Genomic DNA, 23,308 nt, shown 5'->3' with positions numbered 1-23,308 from the left:
CGACCAAGATCAACCACATCCTAACATATTTTGGCTTAATCGTATGATTAGCCTGCTTACACCTAACTTAAGATGTTCTTAAGTAAAGTTCGACACGTTTTTTCCATCAATGTATCAGAATTCTAGGCCTCAAACTGACAATCCAATCTTGAACTTGCTAGGCTGCTGAATTTCACTCTGTGTACCCAAAGTAGCAGATGTCTCACCATTCTCATTGTTCAATTGAAAGTTGTCTGTTTCATATCAACCAACGTCTGTAATGATGCATGTATAGGTAATTCAGAATGACCATATCATGTTGAGACCTTTGAACCGTGCCTTTTAAATCCATGCTCTACCACCATGCGATTGGCCTTGGCTTTTTACCAGTCCTTCTGCATTTTCACATGACTTGAACCCCAAAGTATTAGAACATTTACTTTGACTGGCTTCTGGAAGTCTTATCTTTTACCTTGTCAAAGTCAACTTGCTACTTCAAAATGACTGCTTACAACTGCATATTGTACAGTCCAGCAGACAAAAATCTGTTTTTTTTTCAAGGTTTTATTGATCAATCGAATTAGTAGAAACACCACAGAGCATTTCCATGGAAGTCTGAAGATTTGCAGCAAAAAAACAAAGGTGACAATAAGTAAAAAAAACTACATTTACTTCATTACAGTATAGAACAATGCAGAGTTCTTCTAAACCTCATATTCAAACAATTATAAAAAAGACGTCATTCTTTCATCCAAACCTCCTTCACAGATACAATGATGAAGAGGACATTGATGCTGTAAGGAATTTACAGCGCTCATGTTAGCTCCTTTAGCAGCAGCAAATCACGATAGAGATGATTGTGAACTAAGGTTGGTCCAGATTACTTATAAAATGTTTTGGTTTGCTAAGAGAGTTTTTGGTTATGTTATATAAACTGAAGGCACTGTCAACCCATATTTAGATATAAAACCTGTGTGATCAATGTGTTTTGTACTTTTCACTGTCATGTTTAGAATAGGAAATGGTTTGGAAACCTGTGTTGGCTCAGGTGCCATGATAGGGTAGATTGCTGCCATCAGAACCATGTATTTATAGAGTTGGGCCATTGAGATTTCTGCATTTACATGACACCGCAACATTCTATTGCAGCCATGTTAGCCCCCCATTAACATTACATGGGGAGCATTGTAACATTCTGTTATGTAACAGAATGTCTAGGACTCAACTACATGGCTCTGCCCATAGAATTAGGAATGAAAACACAAAATAATCATTTAATAGGATCCATGACTCTGCCTGCCATTATAGAGCTATGTGGGTATATGACATCACCCACTCTAGTGAATGAGGGATTCTCTCTGGTTCTAAGCCTGTAGAGACAGCACCAGGGCTAGTAGACCCAGAGACCAGAGCGGACTAGGCCAGGCCAGGCCCACAGAGCCACTGAGAAGGTACTCCACCCGGGACCAGGAACCGTTGTTGGGCAGAGGCAGAATCCCCAGAGTCCTACACATCAGGTTGTACACATCCACTGCTCTGATAGGGGCCGCACGCACATTCCTCTTGAAATCTGTAGGTAAGACAATTTGTTGATTATTATACCTGTGGATTTTATCATGGCAAAGACAGTACAGCAGAGTAGAAATTATTTTCTGGGTCACTTCCAAAGTACATCAGTGTTATTTGAGGTGTTTGACTCATGATAATGATAAGAGTCATAACAACACTGATTAGAATATTGAAGTTCAATAAAAAGTTATAGGCAGCACAGCTCAGATCATGTTAAATATCACTATGATAGTGATGATTTAGTACACAGGCACTGTGTTTACCATGTACAGTACATTGGGATCCTATATCTATACACACACACACACACTGAACAAAAATATAAATGCAACATGTAAAGTGTTGGTCCCATTTTCATGAGCTAAAATAAAAGATCTAAGAAGCACAAAAAGCTTATTTCTCTCAGATTTTGTGCACAAATGTGTTTACATCCCTGTTGGTGAGCATTTCTACATTGCCAAGACAATCCATCCACCTGACAGGTGTGTCATATCAAGAAGCTGATTAAACAGCATGATCATTACACAGGTACACCTTCGGCTGGGCACAATAAAAGGCCACTAAAATGTGCAGTTTTGTCACACAACACAATGCCACAAATGTCTCAAGTTTGGCTGTGACTGCAGGAATGTCCAACAGAACTGTTGCCAGAGAATTTAATGTTAATTTCTCGACCATTAGACGTCATTTTAGAGAATTTGGCAGCACATCCAACCAGCCTCACAACCGCAGACCACATGTAACCACGCCAGCCCAGGACCTCCACATCCGGCTTCTTCACCTGCGGGATCGTCTGAGGAAGATTAGGGCCTAATGAATTTATTTCAATTGACTGATTGCCTTCTATGCAACTCCATAATATCTTTGTAAATGTTGCATTTATATTTTTGTTCAGTATAATTCTATGTCTATAAAGGCCTACTGGTCAGACAGTTGTTACCTGGTCCCTGTGCTAAGAAGAAGCCCCGCATGTCCACAAACTCGTTGTCGTAGCCGTGCCAACCATGCTGCCATCCCTGCGGCTCTGGTGAACTGCTGTTCTGCCAGAAAGGCAGTTTGGACTTGCTCTGAAAACAGAGGCAGCCATGTCAGTACGTAATGGGTTAAAAGACAGTGGAATGAAGGTTAGCCTACTTGTTCCAGTGTTGCTCATTTGCTGTACATAATAGCACGCTAAGGAATTGTCCCAAATTACACTCTATTCCCTATATTGTGCACTACTTTTGACCAGGGTCCATAGAGCTATAGTCAAAAGTAGTGCACTATATAGGGAATAGGATGCCATTTGTAATGTAAACTAGGTATATCATCACTGAGATGTGATGTGTCAAAGCCTTACCTCTGTTATGAACCAGCCAGGGTCAGCCACCAGGGTCAGACTGGAGACAAACTTCCCCCCCTTGTAATGGAAGCGTTCAGGGACCTGATTCCTCCTGTAGACATTCATGTTCCGTACACTGCTCAGTGCTCTGTAGACCTGCCATCAACACAACACATTTTATTCATGTTTTTCCTCCCTGCTTTGCTCAGGGAGAGGTGTAGCTGCAAATTGTCTACAGCGCAGTAAGTAACCCCATGCTAATGACATATGGGACCTTCGCCTGTACATTTGGATACAGAAGTTATGGCTGGCTTGACTGAGGCCTTTCATATACATTGTTACGGCGCAAACGTTTTTGGAAATGTTTGATTTTTGACAGAGAAGAGTATTCAAGTGACTAAATGTGCCAACATGACATGTTTGTTTCTGTTTACTCTGGCAGAGAGGAGAAATCAAGGATGCATGTTTTTTCCAGTGTCTTGGCTGGGTTGAAAGACAATTGGCCTGTATGTATGACAGAAATGGAAATCAACTTACCTCCTCATATTTAGCTTGTTTTGGCCACAGACTGACGACAGGCCCCCGGTCCATCATCTTGACAACGTCAGACATGTTTATGTACGTCACAAGCTCAATGACTTTCTCCATCCACTTGATCTCTGTCATCCCATGGTCGGAGAACATGATGACGTTCAGCTCGTCACGCAGGTCCTTCTCCTGAAATACAGCAGGGTGGTGGTGACCTGTTCAGATCAAAGGCCGTGTCCCAAATGGCTCCCTATTCCCTATATAGTGCACTACTTTCGACCAAGGCCATCTGGTCACAATGTCCGCTCAACATTCTCACCACAATCAGTAGGCTATGTCTGTTACTTTGTACAAATCATTGTAGAATGGAAACATTTTTGCTGGATTGAGTTGTTCATTTTTAGTCTCTTTTCAATGTTTGATAAACAATATAGGGCCTAACCTTAATTTTTTGGTTTAGCACCTGGAAGGCGATGTCCAGCCTCTGAACAGCAGTCTTCACCTGAGAAGACATGGGGCCATAGTGATGCCCCTCTACGTCAATCTTCTCATAGTACACAGCAGCCATGTCTGCTCTGCCACTACTGATGAAGTAAACACATGCTTGTTGTTATAACACAACAGAATGGCACTACATTCCAAACCTGGCTGATGCCAACATACCTCAATTTCTTACCGTAAACCATCGAGAGCTCTTTCAATAGAATCTGTCAGATTTCTCTCTGTGGGATTGTAGACGTATTCCTCACAGAACGAAGGTCTCACACCCAGAATCTCCACCTCACAACCTGATAACATGACAGTAGAACACAGGTGTCACATCACTGCTCACTGTGCTTCTAGAATGTTCACACTTGAGTTCATCTTAATGATCCAATTGGAATGAACATCAATGGAAAGCATTTCATTTGATTCCAGAATATCCAGCATCTGATTCCTGTGTTCTGTATATGACTGGTAGACAAAACATTTAAAATACTTGAATAACTATAATTATATCCAAAACCATGTAATACCACTGGGGGCCTTAATGTCTTTCTTTCATCTTGCCAGAATTGTCCTTACCGGGCCAATAGTACATGAAGACTTTCTTCCCGAGTTTCTGCATGGTTACCCAGATGGGCTCAGACCCGTCCCACCACATTGGCAGCCGACTGTCTGGGTTGATGCCGATTAGGAATTCCTTGAGAGAGCCCTGATCCCACATGTAATTCCCTGTCATTTGGTGCACTTCACAGTACCGGCCTGAAAACCCAGAAATTGCTTTTTTATTTCAGAAGTTAGATATGAACATAGATAAGACTTTTTATGGGCAAAGACTCAAGGGAAGTGAGGGTAGTGAGTTTGATGTGTGCCAGCTTTATAAGGACATTGGAGTATTTCTGGCCCAGTTACTTATTTTTATCCAACTCGGTCCAAAAGGGTTCATGTGACTGAAAACTGTTGTTTACAGCTGTGTTTCAGTTATAAACCATCATTTAGATGTTAACTAAGTTGGTATCCATGATCCCGGACATGAATACTGAATACTTCAGTTCTTTTCATTAAACAACCTGTTGACCTGTAATTTTACTGTTCTGTATTTGTTATGGGATATTGGTCATGTTAAGTTTGCAAGCTAACCCCCCAGTGCTTTAAACACAGCCAGCATTCACAAAATATTATGTATTGTGTAACAGCAGTCAGCCGGATGCTTTTTGTTCACAGAGCCTACACGCTTAGAAAAAAAGGTTCCAAAATGGTTATTCGGTTGTCCCCATAGGAGAACCCTTTTTGGTTCCAGGTAGAAGAACCCTTTTGGGATTAATGTAAAACCCTCTGTAGAAAGGGTTCTACCTGGAACCCAAAAGGATTCTACCTGCAACCAAAAAGGGTTATTCAAAGGGTTCTCCTATGCGGACAGCAGAAGAACCATTTAAGGTTCTAGTAGCACCTTTTTTCTAAGAGTGTAGGTTATCTGGCTGAAACAGACCATGCCTAGAACTGATATGATGCAATAAAACAACAAATTATTATCTCTGAGCGCTGACGTCTTCATTCGTTAAAGTTGTTTTACTGCTAAGTTCTCTAGGTTCAATTCAGTTGAGACAGTGAGCGAGTGCTTTCTCCCCCACCCTTACAAAACACACACAGACTCAAGGTCATCCACACACACAGGCAGTGTCTCCTCCTCCCTTCCCCTAGCATGCTCACACTACCCAGCATCACATCTCACAACACAAACAGAACAATTAACATAAAACACAACTACAGTCACAACTCATAACACAACTACAGTCACAACACTAACACAACTACAGTCACAGCACTAACAACTAGTCACAGCATTAACACAACTACAGTCACAACACTAACACAACTATAGCCACAGCACTAACAACTAGTCACAACACTAGCACAACTACAGTCACAACACTAGCACAACTACAGTCACAACACTAACACAACTACAGCCACAACACTAACACAACTACAGCCACAGCACTAACAACTAGCACAACTACAGTCACAACACTAACACAACTACAGTCACAACACTAACACAACTACAGTCACAACACTAACACAACTACAGTCACAACACTAACACAACTACAGTCACAACACTAACACAACTACAGCCACAGCACTAACACAACTACAGCCACAGCACTAACAACTAGTCACAGCACTAACACAACTACAGTCACAACACTAGCACAACTACAGTCACAACACAACTACAGTCACAACACTAACACAACTACAGCCACAGCACTAACACAACTACAGTCACAACACAACTACAGTCACAACACTAACACAACTACAGCACTAACACAACTACAGCCACAGCACTAACACAACTACAGCCACAGCACTAGCACAACTACAGTCACAACACTAACACAACTACAGTCACAACACTAACACAACTACAGTCACAGCACTAACAACTAGTCACAGCACTAACACAACTACAGCCACAGCACTAACAACTAGTCACAGCACTAACAACTAGTCACAGCACTAACAACTAGTCACAGCACTAACAACTAGTCACAGCACTAACACAACTACAGTCACAACTCATACACGACAACACGTTGAGCAAGGACACATCTTTTATTTGAACAACCGTTCAGTACTGCCACTGCTGTTTGTAGAGGCACTCATGCAACGATGTTGTTCCTTATTAAAGTGATGCCAGGAATGTAGCTAATCTCGGGTATTTTGGAGCCACAGCTGGTTAGAGTTACGACATTCAGAAATGACTCAAATAAATGCTCTGAATCATTTTGGTAGCTTAGCCTAGAGTTTTTCCTTTGAGAAAAACAAAAACTGTAGCTGTGTTTTGTTAGTTGCCTGCAATAGTCTCTATGGACATCTGAGGTTCAGTTGAAATAGCACTGAGAGGGTGAATGGGGGCCAGTAAAGGACCTGTATAAGGCTACCAATTTACTGTACAGAGATGCTAGAATGAACATATTTTTCCATTATTAAAGTTATTTACTGTAGCTTTTCAGGGGAAATAGATTATGCATGTACAAACTACACATTGACACATCCTCTTTGGACTGGATGTGTCAATGTGTAGTTCGTACATGCATAATCTATGAGCAGAATTACTGTCTAACCTCAATTAGGCATGAAATCCCTAGTTCGAAAGCAACTAATTACTGGCGCCATTTCCCCCCAGGTGGACCAGCCTCCTAGCAATTTGAGTTCCAACCAGTGTCATGTATTCATGGATGCCAAGGGATGCCAGGCGTCCCCAAAACATGAACCAAGAACTAAATACAAAAATGTTTAATGTATCTTTCATCTCTCTGTGTTTCATACTTTTCCTTCAATTTGCAAGAGGCTGAATGTATCTCACCGGAGAAAGAATCCGAGCAAGTGAAACAGCGCCACTCTGTCTCAATATGTATAGCCCATCTAACTGATGCTGTCTGGTCAAAAAAAGTATGACATTAATGCTACCCGTAGCATTGACTGCAAGGGAAGCCAGCAAGCATTTGGACTCTCTTTGAATTAATACATTTTTCAAATAATAGCCAATCAGTGTTGAGCTAAACTGAGTGAGCTCAACTGTGAATGGTCCTAGCACTCCCAAAAAAAGTGTCAAAAGGAAGCCAGTTAGAATTTGGCTTCTCACCAATCACATCAAAAGCCAAATGTCATTGACAGACATTCTTTATTGTTGCATCTCCTTGTGTCGTTGTCCTCCAGTGGTTAGCTAGCTAAAATGGCCCTTTCCTAAATTAACCATGGATGGAGATCAATTAAGTAAAACCACAAGTCCAAATCCCTGTGTAGGCTACTAGCCAAGGATCACAATGGGGATTCTGATCCAACCATAAATTCATACATTGTAGTGCCCCTAGCCTGAGAGGATGGAAGTTACATATGTAGGTAGAAGTAGTAGGCTAATGTTAACTAGCTGGCCCAGTGCATTGTTGCCCATGAATAGAAGTTAGGCTAGCGAGCAAGCATTTTAGCCAGGGAGCCTAGGACAACAAAAACGAATGTTTGAGTCATGGTACGTTTCGGCAACATGAAAGAGAGGATGGATTTCATGTTTCTCTACAAGTAGGGTGAGTCAACATGTTTTTTCTACTTGCACGCCTGCACACACCCACAAACGCACAAACATAAATCATCATAGGAGATTATGTTGAAATGTTGAAGGAATAGTGGAGATAGTTCCTGCTTTCTTTGCGACATGCTGTAACTCCCTGTGTTTCCAAATCAATAGTTGTTTAGTAGTCCAAAAATGTCAGAAACATTACCTTGCTTGACAATACTGTAGGTCATGTAGCAGTTTGTTACATGTAATATGCTTTGTGGACTTCACCAGACAGATGTTGTTCTCCGTTTTTGTGATGAATCAAAGATGTGGTTGAATTTATTCTGCCACTGTGTCTTTTTCTTGTCTTGGCCTATATATCACGGTGTCAAGGCATATTAACTAACAGGTTATAGAGGAAACAATGCAATTGTGACAACACAAAGGTTTTAATATGGCATTTTTTCCTGGCTTGGCTACCCCAGTGATGTTACCCACGCACCACTACTGTTCCTCGCCATTTGAGTGACAGCTAGCAAGATGCACACACAGCAGAGAGAGAGAGAAAGAGAGCAATTACATGGCACACATATCTGCACATGTGACATAGTACGCAATTTTCGGGGACCACTTTTGGCTTGTGAGCGCAACTTTTAGAACTACAAAGAATACAAAAGTACCAGAGAATATATTTTATAATATACAGCAGGACAGTAAGAAGTACTCTCTCCTCTTTCTATGTGTAGAAACCCTGCAGTCTGTACAGTAAACTCACAGGTAGAGCTGCAGCACTTGGCTCTTCTGAAGAAGCCACCTTCCCTGACCCCCTCCAAATAAACCAGTCTCTGAAAAGCTCCATCAGCTTTGAAATAGCTCCTTCTGCATGGTTGCCGTCTAGCCCGGCGTGACTAGAGTGCCCTGTGTCAGATGCCCGGGGTGATGGGAGGGCCCTGTGTCAGATGCCCGGGGTGACGGGAGGGCCCTGTGTCAGATGCCGGGGTGACGGGAGGGCCCTGTGTCAGATGCCCGGGGTGACTGGAGGGCCCTGTGTCAGATGGCCTTTGTCAGCTCTGTTTTGGTTACGTTGTTAATGCACGTGCACAAAATGATGGTAGCAGCCTAAGCCGAGGCTTTGTTGAGGGGAATGTGCTCTACCAAAACAACTTACATCAGCAAATCATCCACAAAGTGATCCGGTGATTGGGAGGGATTTGACAGAATCTGTTGTCTTTCGGGCTTTACTGTTCTTCCCTCTGCACTCTCTCTGCCAGGGGTTCAGCCTGGAGTGGAGATAGCCTACAGCCGCTGACTGAGGAGCCATACAGCCCAGGGCTGTTATCACTGAAGTACTACCTACATCTGTTGTTATGTCACTACTACACTGCCATTGATGGTGTCGTTCACTGCCAGGACTCTGAAGAGGTCCAGTGTTAAGCTGAGAGAACTGTTCAGGTGCAAAGCAGTGTATGTTAACAACTCTGTGTTGTTATATGTGTCGAACTGCTTTGCTTCATCTTGGCCAGGTCGCAATTGTAAATGAGAACTTGTTCTCAACTTGCCTACATGGTGAAATTAAAAAATGTAAAATGAGAACAAGGGACAACCAGAGCCATGTATCTAGAGAGTTGGGCCAATGAGGTTTCTGCATTATGATGCGTTCACATGACACAACAACATTCTATGGCAGCCATGTTAGCACCCCATTAACATTACATGGGTAATATTTAAACAATGCTATGTCACGGAATGTCTAGAATTAGAACAATATTCAAAATTCTAAAAGTTGGCCTAACTTTAAATATATACAGTTGAAGTCAGAAGTTTACATACACTTAGGTTGGAGTCATTAAAAGTTGTTTTTCAATCACTCTACAAATTTCTTGTTAACAACTATTGATTTGGCAATTCAGTTAGGACATCTACTTTGTGCATGACACAAGTAATTTTTCCAACAATTGTTTACAGACAGATTATTTCACTTATAATTCCCTGCATCACAATTCCAGTGTGTCAGAAGTTTACATACACTAAGTTGACTGTGCCTTTAAGCAGCTTGGAAAATTCCAGAAAATGATGCCATGGCTTTAGAAGCTTCTGATTGGCTAATTGACATAATTTGAGTCAATTGGAGGTGTACCTGTGGATGTAGTTCAAGGCCTACCTTCAAACTCAGTGCCTCTTTGCTTGGCATCATGGGAAAACCAAAATAAATCAGCCAAAACCTCAGAAAAACAATTGGTTTAAGTCTGGTTCATCTTTGGGAGCAATTTCCAAATGCCTGAAGGTACCGTGTTCATCTGTACAAACAATAGTACACAAGTATAAACACCATGGGACCACGCAGCCGTCATACCCCTCAGGAAGGAGACGCGTTTTGTCTCCTAGAGATGAACGTACTTTGGTGCGAAAAGTGCAAGTCAATCCTAGAACAACAGCAAAGGACCTTGTGAAGATGCTGTAGGAAACCGGTACAAAAGTATCTATATCCATAGTAAAACGAGTCCTATATCAACATAACCTGAAAGGCCGCTCAGCAAGGAAGAAGCCACTGCTCCAAAACCACCATAAAAAAAGCGAGACAGGGTTTGCAACTGCACATGGGGACAAAGATTGTGCTTTTTGGAGAAATGTCCTCTGGTCTGATGAAACAAAATACAACTGTTTGGCCATAATGACCATCGTTATGTTTAGAGGAAGAAGGTGGAGGCTTGCAAACCAAAAAACACCATACCAACCTTGAAGCACGGGGGTGGCAGCATCATGTTGTGGGGGTGCTTTGCTGCAGGAGGGACTGGTGCACTTCACAAAATAGATGGCATCATGAGGTAGGAAAATTGTGGATATATTGAATCAACATCTCAAGACATCAGTCAGGAAGTTAAAGCTTGGTCGCAAATGGGTCTTCCAAATGGACAATGACCCCAAGCATACTTCCAAAGTTGTGGCAAAAAAAGACACTGTTAAGGTATTGGAGTGGCCATCACAAAGCTCTGACCTGAATCCTATAGAAAATGTGTGGGCAGAACTGAAAAAGTGTGTGTGAGCAAGGAGGCCTACAAACCTGACTCAGTTACACCAGTTCTGTCAGGAGAAATGGGCCAAAATTCACCCAGCTTATTGTGGGAAGCTTGTGGAAGGCTACCTGAAAAGTTTGACCCAAGTTAAACAATTTAAAGACAATGCTACTAAATACTAATTGAGTGTAAGTAAACTTCTGACCCACTGAGAATGTGATGTGAAGAAATAAAAGCTGAAATAAATCACTCTACTATTATTCTGACATTTCAAATTCTTAAAATATAAAGTGGTGATCCTAACTGACCTAAGACAATACATTTTTACTAGGATTAAATGTCAGGAATTGTGAAAAACTGAGTTTAAATGTATTTGGCTAAGGTGTATGTAAACTTATGACTTCAACTGACATTTTGTGACATAGCATTGTTTAAATATTTCCCATGTAATGTTAATGGGGCGCTAACATGGCTGAATGTACCATAATGCAGAAACCTCATTGGCCCAACTCTCTAGATACATGGCTCTGGTTGTCCCTCGTTTTCACTCATAACATATGTAAATGGCACAATAGAGACAGTGTGGTTGCCAGGAGGGAGAGGGGCGTGGGGCTCTGTTACTGATGAGGCAGAGTTCTACTGCTTGAGGGCCCAGGACAGCTGTGCCAGGCTCCTGTCCATCAATGGATGTATTATACATCCATCACTGAATTAGGCTGCTAGCAATGTCTACACAAGGATTTCAGAGTATGGCCTACTTATGAAATGTTATCTGCGTTCCATTCCATGGTGTAAAGTTTCCTTTCAGTAATTGTTGGGTTAATATGTCAACCTAAGTTATCAAATCATTCATTACCAATGAGTCATTCTGCAACAATATTGATGAGAATGATTGACCAATTATTGTTATTTCAGTGTAGCCACAACCTAGTACAAATGGCTACTTTACAACTTTGTACATAAACATCAAAGTTTAAACTCCACTGTCACTATTTCCTATTTGTTCAGGCAAGCAATAAAGGTTCAAATGGATTGCACCTGTGAACTTACCATTTAGTAACACAGTATGTCCAAGATAACAAATCTGAAAATCTGATTTGGTGATCAATCATGGTCAACCTTTCGTAGCCTGATCTATATTTTTTCATTGCTGTAACTTTGAGGCACAGTCAGTCAAAAATAAAATAATCTCACCTGTCATTAGTGAGTAGTAATTGGGGTATGAAAGGCTGGGGAAGTCGGGAGTCATGTAATCCACTTTGACCCCATTATCCATAATCTCTTTAAACCCAGGCAAATTTTGCAGATCGTCCATGTAATCATATCGAAAACCATCGATGAGGAACACTAGAAGTTTGCGGCTGGCGAGGCAGGATCCCGACAAAAGCACTGCGAGAATGGCGATAGCGCAGGCCAGGCTCAGTCTGGACATGATGGCTCGTGACGGTCCTCTGATACGCACATGTAACGGTACTGAACTATGCGAGCAGGGGCAGGGGCCCCAATATGAGTCGAGGCGGGGCTAATGGCATTGTTATAGGGCTAGGCCTACTGCAGTTTGAGAATGAAAGTCCATGCTCTCAGACTCACTCTAAGGAAAAACACTTCAAAGTTTTAAGGCTATTCTTTATTTTGTTATATGAATACTTAATAATGGCCTAGGCTTATGTGATATTTGTATTTAATCATTTGTGATTTATTTTATAATTTCTACAGTGGAAAATTAAAGTGACACCCTAAAGCCCACTGTAACATATGGAGCAAATTATATTTGCTGTTGAATAAATATTGACATTTGAAATAGTTGAATCAATCATCAATCAAAATGTCATTGGATTATTGAAGACCAAGTTCCATATAATATCAATCAATGATGTATTTAATACCCACAAAGCATTTTTACTCTAAACCCGTAATATAAAAAATGACCAGCAGAGTGTACTCCTCTCACATATTTGTCCAACGGAATACTTGTTCAACACGTTATACAACGGGTGGGTCTAATCCTGAATGCTGATTGGTTAAAACCAAATTTTTCCTGTTCCTATTCCACAAATGACCACCGGCTAAATCTAATTCAAAATGCCTATTTACTCTGTTCCATCTGACTGTGCTATCCACTGTCTCATCAGCCTAGCCAGGTACTTTATAAACTCAATCTCCACTATAAAAAGCATCTAGACATGATCTCGTTTCAGACTAACATTTAGTTTAACAGAATATATCTATATCTAAATATATATATATAAACTTTGCTGTCTGTCTCTCCGACAACAACATTGTTACAATATTTAAATTTGATCTCCATCTTTCCCATAGTAGTGAAAGAGTCGGGAGTCGGGATGAGAAAGGCAGGCAGGTAGCGTTTCCCATCCAGTCGAAATCATGAATCAGCTGGCATCATTTTAATGGATATTTACAAATGAATGTCAATTGAAAAATGGTAAAACTAAACAATGTGCAGCTAGTTTGCAGTTTTTCCAGCTTCAGTTTGAAGTGATTGTGTTAGTTGTGTTGTTGGCTAGCTCCTCTGTACAACGGTGTCCTGAGGAGAGCACATTTTCAATGCCAGGTGAAATCGTGCCTCATTAGCTTATTGGTATGGATGTATCCAAATAAATGCCACTCGAAAACAGCTTAAACAAATGTAGCTACTTTGCTGTTAATCAGTCTGGACTATTTGATGTGACTGTACGTTGGCTAGCTAGCGAGCAAGTGATAAGAACGTTGCCAGCCAGTATGGCAATAGAACATGTAGAGGAACTACTGGGTCGCGTCCATAGATACAGAACAAAAAGACTTAAAGACTGGGCCGCGTCCCTGGCAACTGAACCGATGGAAGGAACGACCAGCAGGCTTGGGTAGCAACCCCAGATTTGTGTCGGGACTATATCTTGTGCAGTGGCAATTTTAGCATGTAAATCTTCGTGGGCAAAGAACACAACACAACACTAAACAATACATGAATTGCACTATAAGGGCGACAAACAGTGCCCACAAACTGTTAGGGCCTACATAAAGCTGTCTGAACAGCAGAGTCCCAACAGTAGTCCCAACACCTTACCACTGCTACACCTGGCTATCAGCGGAGTCTTGTCTGGCAGCTAAACAGTTCATTCAGCCTCATTTGCTGCCTTTAAAAAATATATAGCTGAAATGGCTGACTTGCTTAAACAAATGTGGTTTCTACTGACAATTGAGATGTACAAAATATGGCATAAGGGGACGACAAGCGGATAATAGGAAATGCGTAATTTTGATTAAGACATTCATGAGTGAGCTAGGACTGACGTAGTCAATATAACTATTTGTTCAGCACTTTTGAAATGTACAGCGACAAAATTCAGAACATGGGCCGTTCTTACAGTGTTCTTCCTGTACACCAAGTCAGAACCGTAGGATAAATACAGGGGGCATATTAGCAGACAATGAAAGCTCTTACAATATTCAATGATTACATTTCTCTAAAACAGGTTATAGGCTACATGTGCACCACTAAGTCAGGGAAAATAGACCAAATTATTAGGGTGAGGCACATGGGCTACTAACAGCTTACTACACAACATACACTTAGTATTACTTTCTTAGCTACAGTATACATATCTCCCTGGCATATTACATAATTTATGCAGCAGCATACAATACATTTTTGGACTCACCTTGTTGTGCTGTGCTCACTTGAACAGGAAGATGGTGCGGCAGTCCTTCGTGGGCAAATTTTGTCATCAAAGTCTGGTATTCTGACAAGGTACAAATCTGTCGTTCTGCCCCTGAACAGGCAGTTAACCCACTGTTCCTAGGCCGTCATTGAAAATAAGAATTTGTTCTTAAACTGACTTGCCTGGTTAAATAAAGGTAAAATAAATAAAAAATTATCTGGATTTATGGTGCTTTCAAGACAACTGAGAACTCAAAAAAGAAAACTAGGTCGGATCATGATGACGTCAGTGATCTTCCGGTCGTATCTCAAGAAAGAGGCCAGAGTTCCCGATTTACAATTCAGAGTTGGATGACTGTTCAAAATGTATTTTCCCAGTCGGGGGCTAGTTTTTTCCCCCCTGAGTTCCCAGTTGTCTTGAACTCACTGAAGTCAGATTTCCCAGTTCTAAGTTAACAGTTGTTTTGAGCGCGGCAGAAATCATGCTGGATTGACAGCATGGCCAATGTTGAATGTTTAGCATTTTAAGCTTGGAAAAGAGACTCTTAAACCCAGAATTGGGACCACACATCCACTCCACTGAATAGCAGGCTAGTGGTTGCTTTTCAATCCCTGCAGTTAGCCACTCATTCCTTCCAAACCACTCATTGTTGAATTTGCGATTTACAACTTGTGTAATGTTTATGTCCAATGGCCTATGAGCACCGACACGTTTTATGTATAATTTCTCTTCATATGACAAGGATTAAAAAGGATTTGCCAGGAGATTGTCGACTTGATTCATGATGATGACTGCTAGCTAAGATTTGGAAGTATGACGTTGACATGATCAGTCCAATCAAAGCTACTGTAGATATGTGATTTGATGTCATTTTATCTGTGGCCAATGATCTTGAGCCTTCTTGGATGGGCACTTCTAATGTAACTCTATGGCAGCACCCAAGCACCCAATTTTCGAGCTCTGCCCGTAGATTTGGCAGTGACGTAGTGTCCCCATGAGTGACAGAACACTGGGACAATCACGGCGCAATTAGAGAACTTTTTAATTTTTTTACCTTTATTTAACCAGGCAAGTCAGTTAAGAACACATTCTTATTTTCAATGACGGCCTGGGAACAGTGGGTTAACTGCCTGTTCAGGGGCAGAACGACAGATTTGTACCTTGTCAGCTCGGGGGTTTGAACCTGCAACCTTCCGGTTACTAGTCCAACGCTCTAACCACTAGGCTACCCTGCCACCCCATTACCAAGATAAGTTTGCAAACAGTGTAAAAAATGTTATGTGACATATTAATGCCATACTTGTAAGGGATTTCCTCCCCTTCGTCTGAAGAGGAGAGGCGAGAAGAATTGGAGGACCAATATGCGGCGTGGTAAGTATCCATGGTTCTTTTAATAAGAAACACTTAACATGAACACAACTGAATACAAAAACAATAAACGTGCAACGAACAAAACCCAAAACAGAATCGTGTGGTGAAAAACACAGACACGGAAACAAACAGTGAAACCCAGGCTACATAAGTATGATTCTCAATCAGAGACAACTAATGACACCTGCCTCTGATTGAGAACCATACTAGGCCGAAACATAGAAATCCCCAAATCATAGAAAAACAAACAGACTGCCCACCCCAACTCACACCCTGACCATACAAAATAATGACAAAACAATGGAAATAAAGGTCAGAACTTGACAATAATAACATGCCAAACTGGCAACCCCCCCAAAAAAAGGTTTACTTTTATTTCTTTATTTTCTTAAAATGTGGAGCTCAAAACAGGTGGGGCTGCCTTGAATGACGGGTCGCCACTGATCTTGTGGATGGATGAAATAGTATGAATAAATTCAAAGTAACGTTTTTAATGAAAATATGTCAATCGTTATTTGAATATGTTGGTAATCCCTTGTATAAAAGTGATAATGCCCTCAAAGCCGGTGTTTGGAGGATATAGCCCGAGACAAATATAGGTGCTGCTTCTCGGGGATTATCACTTAAGTAGTACACTCTTAGAATTTTTTTTTACATTTGGCTGTCCCCATAGGATAACACCTTTTGATTCGAGGTAGAAAGAACTGTTGTAGAAACCTCTGTGAAAATAGTTTTACACATGGGTGAAAGTAAGGCGGTACTGTAGGTCCGGTACTGTTTGAAACGTGAGCATATCACAATTAATACAACATGCCCAAAAAAACTATAGGCTATTATACCATTATTAACATTACTGCATGGCGTGAAAAATGTGCGAATTGACTGGAAACCGGGTGGTATACGCTCCAAATTGCCTTGTGATTTGAGGAGAACACTACATTTTGTCAAGGTGGAGATGAGTAGCCGAGAAGTTTGTGGACAAGGCGGAGATGAGTGGTCGAGACCAAGGCGTGCCTGGACAACAGTGGATGAATCAATTCAGGCTACAAGTTTAGGCCTAATGACAATAGCAGAATGTCATTACAATACAAGTAGGTGTTTTGTAACTCCACTCTAAAAAGAAAAGGTTCCTGGAGTATCCTTTAGGGGTTCTTCAAATTGAAACTCTGGGGGAACCCCTAAGTTATTCAAAGAACCCCTTTTAATGGATCCTCAAAGAATCTTTTGAAGAACCTTCTGGGGTTCGTTTATGAACTATCCCCCCTCCCCTATTATTATTTTTATTAAAACCCATAACAATAACACAATACTTGAGTTGTCAGTCTTCGGGCTCCCAAGTGGCGCAGTGGTCTACAGACACCCTGGTTCGAGTCCAGGCTGTATCACAACCGGCCGTGATTGGGAGTCCTATAGGACGGTGATGTCCGGGTTTGGCAGGTGTAGGCCGTCATTGTAAATAAGAATTTGTTCTTAACTGACTTACCTAGTTAAATGAATTAAGTTATGATTTTAATGGCAAAGCAGAATAAAAAACTCAAAATATGAGGTAAACTCCCAACAGATGCCCAAGTCCAATGGGTATATCCACTGGTGTGGTGATGTTAATGTGTTGATGTTCTCCATAAACAGAATGATTTTGCAGTGCATGGTGATCGAACAGGTTTCCTGTTATATTCAGAGGTGTAGGAAGGGTGAAAGTCTGTGAATCCCAAAAATATAAATGATTCAGATGTTGTTTTTTTGTACTTTTACCCCTAATTTCGTGGTTTCCAATTCTTAGTTAGTCTTGTCCATACAGGAGTTGCAGTGATGGGACTCGGGAAAGGCGAAGGTCGAGAGCCATGCATCCTCCAAAACACGACCCTGCCAAGCCCCAATGCTTCTTGACACACTGCTCGCTTAACCCGGAAGCCAGCTGCACCAATGTGTGGGAGGAAAGACCGTACAACTGGTGACCAGTGTCAGCTTGCAGGTGCCAGGCCTGCCACAAGGAGTCGCTAGAGAGAGATTAGACATGGATATCCCGGCCAGCCAAACACCAACCCGGACGATGCTAGGCCAAACATGCGCCACCTCATAGGTCTCCAGGTCACGGCTGGCTGTGACAGCCTGGGATCGAACCCAGGGCTGTAGTGACACCTCAAGCACTGCTATGCAGTGCCTTATACCGCTGCCCCACTTGGGAGGCCATTTATACAGATGTTTAACAAAACATGCACAACAATATTCATACCTTGGTTTTTGTTTTAAATATGAAAAACTGTTTTGATAATGGTTTCATACACATACCATGTCCATAATGTAGAGGCCTATGGAATTTTCATTTAAGAGATAAGGGAGGGTGGTACATGTAATCTGCATAACATACCAATTGACATACCTGCAGACAGACACAAAAGTGACCAGTTCAGTCATCTGCACCCAATACAGCTAGCCTTCAACATATTCTTTTGGCATGCATATTCTTATATTCTTCTGTTTTAGAAAGGTTTGCACAAATAAGAAAAGACAGATGGTATCATAAAACAATATCAATTTAGATCATATAAGGGACAAACCTTACCTTAAATTGAGGAGATTTTTACATTGTTCTGTTAAGTACCTGCACCTGCTGTCCTTTTAATTCCAAATGTTTCAGTTGGGCAGTTCGGTTCCTGCAAGAAGCCCCACCAACAAATCAAATCAAATGTATTTATATAGCCCTTCGTACATCAGCTGATATATCAAAGTGCTGTACAGAAACCCAGCCTAAAACCCCAAACAGCAAGCAATGCCGGTGTAGAAGCACGGTGGCTAGGAAAAACTCCCTAGAAGGGCCAAAACCTAGGAAGACACCTAGAGAGGAACCAGGCTATGTGGGGTGGCCAGTCCTCTTCTGGCTGTGCCGGGTGGAGATAACAGAACATGGCCAAGATGTTCAAATGTTCATAAATGACCAGCATGGTGCAATAATAATAAGGCAGAACAGTTGAAACTGGAGCAGCAGCACAGCCAGGTGGACAGGGGACAGCAAGGAGTCATCATGTCAGGTAGTCCTGAGGCATGGTCCTAGGGCTCAGGTCCTCCGAGAGAGAGAATTAGAGAACGCACACTTAGATTCACATAGGACACTGAATAGGACAGGAGAAGTACTCCAGATATAACAAACTGACCCTAGCCCCCCGACACAAACTACTGCAGCAAAAGTACTGGAGGCTGAGACAGGAGGGGTCAGGAGACACTGTGGCCCCATCCGAGGACACCCCCGGACAGGGCCAAACAGGAAGGATATAACCCCACCCACTTTGCCAAAGCACAGCCCCCACACCACTAGAGGGATATCATCAACCACCAACTTACCATCCTGAGACAAGGCCGAGTATAACCCACAACAAAGGAGGTTCCTCGATGAACCCCACCTCCTATGGGGTTCTTAGAATAACCTTTTGGAGGGAATTTTCACTGCAAAAACCCTAAGGTTCTTCAAAGGACTTTGAGGATCTTAGAAGAACCCTTGTTGAACCCCTACTTGTTAGAGTGTGATTCCATTCATCAAATTGCGGGTGCACTGTGCACTGTTGGGTTAGGATACTGAAATGATTTTGTGAGTGAAAGAATGTGCATAAAACGAGTAGTTGTGTTTTTGCCACATTAAAAAAGGCATAGGTGGCGTGGCCATACGGATAGGGGAAAGCTACATTTCCCTAAAGTAATTGAATTAAATTGCCAAAATTATATAGCCTAATTAGCTTGCTCCTATCTATACAGGAATAAATACAATCGTTCAAAATAGGCCACTACACCAGAAAGCATGATTTGGCTACAGAATATCATTAGCTTCTTTTTTTAAGTTGTTGATTGTTTTAAATCGCATAGCCTACAGTCCGTCTGAATGGACCGTAATTTGGGCAGCGCGCGCAGCAAATAACAAATAGATTAGTGGTCGCCAACTGGTCGATCTTCAAGGAATTCCTAGTCGATCGACCAAACATTTCTGTAGAAAAGCCAACGATAAAGACAACGGCTTGTGCTCCTTTTTTTCGTGTTACACTTGATTCAGAAGCCCCGCGCACCGGGTCGGCAAAATGTTCCCATTTTTAACCATTTAATTTGTCTGAAAAGACAAACTCCGTTTACCTTCCAGACCTGGAGATCTGTTGCTAAAGAGTGTGCCTACTGTGCTGGCCAATCAGATAGCTCAAATCACCGTGCCTCCATCTTCCACTAGCCTGGCGGTAGCAAAGTTTGATACTAGCCTACGTGAGACTTCATAAAGTTTAAACCCATGACCAGGGAGAGATACTGTCCAAGAATACAGCATAGAGCTGCTGTTTCTATTACCGATTTCATGCCTAAGTTATATTCACTACTGTCACTTTTTATTAACCACCATTATAAAACGTAAAACTCGCTTCTCTCTAATTCCACTCTCACTGCAATTATTGAGTAGCCAAGTGTATCGATAGACCTGTTATTATTAGCAGCTCGTCTTGTCTATTTTAATATCGAGGAGTATTTCACTTTCTCTGGTCATAGGAACATTAATTTATCACTGAGGCAGATGCAGTGCGACTCGAGTTTCGTCATCAGGTGGAAGACTATACCCTCTCTCTGGTCAGTCTCACAGGAGGAAAGAGGAACGGTGGGAGGCGGAACCTCTGCTGCGACTAATAGTGTTCAATATAACTGAATTCGGAAGAAAAAAAGAGAACCGATGTGCGGTAATCGTTTGGAACGGTCATCCAACTAGGAACTCGGGCATCTTTCTAGAGCTACGACTCCCCGACCTGGAGTTCACTGACTTCATTATTTGACCTTGTTTTTTCGAGTTCCCATTTGACTTGAAAGCACCATGTCCATCAGATGCAGGGACCATAAGTTTAGCAAAACAAATTATTTGCAAATTATTTAAATGTATGCTCAGCTGTGCCTCGCAAGTGATACACCAACCTGTACATGTTTTATTTAACCTTTTTATCTAGGCAAGTCAGTTAAGAACATATTTTTATTTACAATGAAGGCCTACCAAAAGGCAAAAGGCCTGCGGGGACGGGAGCTGGGATTAATAAAAAATAAAACAAGCCCTAAAACATTGCATGGCAGCAACACAAGATGGTACACACATTATTGGCACAGACAAAGGGCAAGAAGGTAGAGACTAAAATGCATCACGCAAAGCAGCCAACACTGTCAGTAAGTGTCCATGATTGAGTATTTGAATATCGAGATGGCGATAAAACGGTCCAGTTTGAGTTTTTTGCAACTTGTTCCAGTCGCTAGATGCAGCGAACTGAAAAGAGCGACCCAGGGACGTGTGCTTTAGGGACCTTTAACAGAATGTCAATGGCAGAACGGGTGTTGTATGTATCTCAGATAGGGGGAGTGAGGCCTAAAAGGAGTTTATAAATAAGCATCAACAAGTGGGTCTTGCGACGGGTATACAGAGATGACCAGTTCACAGAGTAGTATTGAGTTCAGTGATGTGTCCTGTAAGGAGCATTGGTGGCAAATCTAATGGCCGAATGGTAAAGAACATCTAGCCGCTCGTGAGCATCCTTACCTGCCGATCTATAAATGATGTCTCCGTAATCTAACATGGGTAGGATGGTCATCTGAATAAGGGGTAGTTTGGCATCTGGGGGGAAAGAGGACCGATTACGATAGAGGAAACCAAGTGTAGATTTGTGCTGAGAGAAGCACAGTGTACCATCTAGCCATACTCCCAAGTACTTGTATGAGGTGATGACCTCAATCTCTAAACTCTCAGAGCTAGTAATAACACCTGTGGGGAGAGGGGCATTCTTACCAAACCACATGACCTTTTGTTTTGGAGGTGTTCAGAACAAGGTTAAGGGTAGAGAAAGCTTGGACACTGTTACGAATCCCTTTTGGCCCAACAGTCTAGGGGGGGATGGTAATGAGACCCGTAACATAACTCATGCAAATTATTATTGTGACAAAAAGTGTGAACGAAATAACCACGACAACAGAAATCTACCATCAAACTCCAGGTTTATTTATAAACACACGGTAATGGGGGGGGAAGCAGGAAAAGGGGGTGAGCTGGACCCAAGGAAAGAAACAATAAATATACAAAAACACCTTTAATCTAGACTAGCCTACTTTAACAGCTAACTAACCAAAAATACAGTGGGTGGTCCGCCCAGTTCTAACTAGTGTATTTAACAAAGTTCACCTACTGGTAGTGTATGCCCATGGGCGACTGGTCTTGGTTTCCCCCTTTTCCCACCAGCAACAAACAAACACCATAACCAAAAACAATACTCACAGGTGATGACAAAGTGCTATGGAGGTGCTCAAACAAAAGAGAGGTTAAGACACAAAGTGAGAGTGAAACACAGAGACCTACAGACATGGAATTTACAGAGAGATTGAGCTCTACAGCAAACAAATGATGGGGTTTTTAAACCATGGGGAAGGAACTGTGATAGGGTAGGAAATAGGAGGAGGTGTGTCTTCTGATTGATGATTGATTGTTGACTGATTGGGGAGTGATGATTTTCACCTGTGAGGGGAGAAGGAGAGAAAAGAAACACACACACAGGATACACACACACACAGGATAACTGTATCCGTAACAGACACTAAGAAAGCTTTGTTGTAGAGAATTTAACACCACATTTTTGGGGAGGCCAGCTGAGTATAAGACTGTATCATCTGCATATAAATGGATGAGAGAGCTTCCTACTGCCTGAGCTATGTTGTTGATGTAAATTGTGAAGAGCAACGGATCTATTTTGTTATCAAAGCTCGAGTTTTGAAATAAAATATGGTCTGAGAAGGACAATATTGGCAGGCTGGCATATAGCCAATAATCTATGATAGTGTATTAGGCCTACTGCACAAACCTCATTCCTACAGATCAGGTTTTATTAGGTTCATTTAAAAAAAAATGAAATCATGTTTTTTTTCAATCTGAGGGGTAGTTAGTTCTTGGATTCCTTTTTGATTGTGAAGGTGATCTTGACTCAAAAGGTTGGTGACCACTGAAATAGATTATTGTTGAGTTGCGACTGTCATTGAAAGCAGAGAGAGCCAGCCAGGCATATCACAATATTTTAAAACACTATCGTGGGAAAACTGTTTGGAAATGGCCAATGCTGTAAAGATATGACAATGAAAAGACTCCAATCTGTCTTTTTAGTGATCAAAATTCTTAACTTAATTGAGCGAATAGTAGCCTATCTTATTGGCACCAGTGGAGAACATCAGCCATATTTCCGGTGATTGTGCATATGTCTTTATCATTGGGTCAGTGCCACTTTTAGTTGTTTTTGGACAATAACTTTCTCCTTAGATGGATGTCATATTGTATTTG

At 41.7% G+C, this 23,308-nt stretch overlaps 1 protein-coding gene across 1 annotated transcript; it reads right to left on the bottom strand.

Annotated features, from left to right (window-relative positions):
• Nucleotides 1-523: 523 nt before the first annotated feature.
• On the bottom strand, nt 524-12,464 carry enpp6 (ectonucleotide pyrophosphatase/phosphodiesterase 6). Its single transcript, XM_020502113.2, has 8 exons — nt 12,155-12,464; nt 4,463-4,642; nt 4,074-4,185; nt 3,840-3,981; nt 3,407-3,586; nt 2,888-3,025; nt 2,489-2,615; nt 524-1,549 (listed from the first exon to the last, which is right to left on the bottom strand). The coding sequence occupies exons 1-8, from the start codon at nt 12,390-12,392 to the stop codon at nt 1,344-1,346; spliced, it is 1,323 nt and encodes a 440-aa protein (XP_020357702.1). The 5' UTR covers nt 12,393-12,464; the 3' UTR covers nt 524-1,343.
• Between the last annotated feature and the right edge of the window lie 10,844 nt (nt 12,465-23,308).

Source organism: Oncorhynchus kisutch, linkage group LG15 (assembly GCF_002021735.2).
Source record: "Oncorhynchus kisutch isolate 150728-3 linkage group LG15, Okis_V2, whole genome shotgun sequence".
Lineage (NCBI taxonomy): Eukaryota > Metazoa > Chordata > Actinopteri > Salmoniformes > Salmonidae > Oncorhynchus > Oncorhynchus kisutch.
Note: the sequence above shows the minus strand (reverse complement) of the source record. Positions and strands in the feature narration are given on the sequence as shown.

What these genes read in the sequence shown, in the direction of transcription:
- enpp6 (XM_020502113.2), bottom strand. Translation starts at nt 12,392, where the DNA reads ATGTCCAGACTGAGCCTGGCCTGCGCTATCGCCATTCTCGCAGTGCTT. An exon ending in AACAAGCTAAATATGAGGAG is followed by an intron (nt 3,026 to 3,406) that starts GTAAGTTGATTT and finishes TGTTGATGGCAG; the next exon opens with GTCTACAGAGCACTGAGCAG. An exon ending in CTTCTTAGCACAGGGACCAG is followed by an intron (nt 1,550 to 2,488) that starts GTAACAACTGTC and finishes TCTTACCTACAG; the next exon opens with ATTTCAAGAGGAATGTGCGT.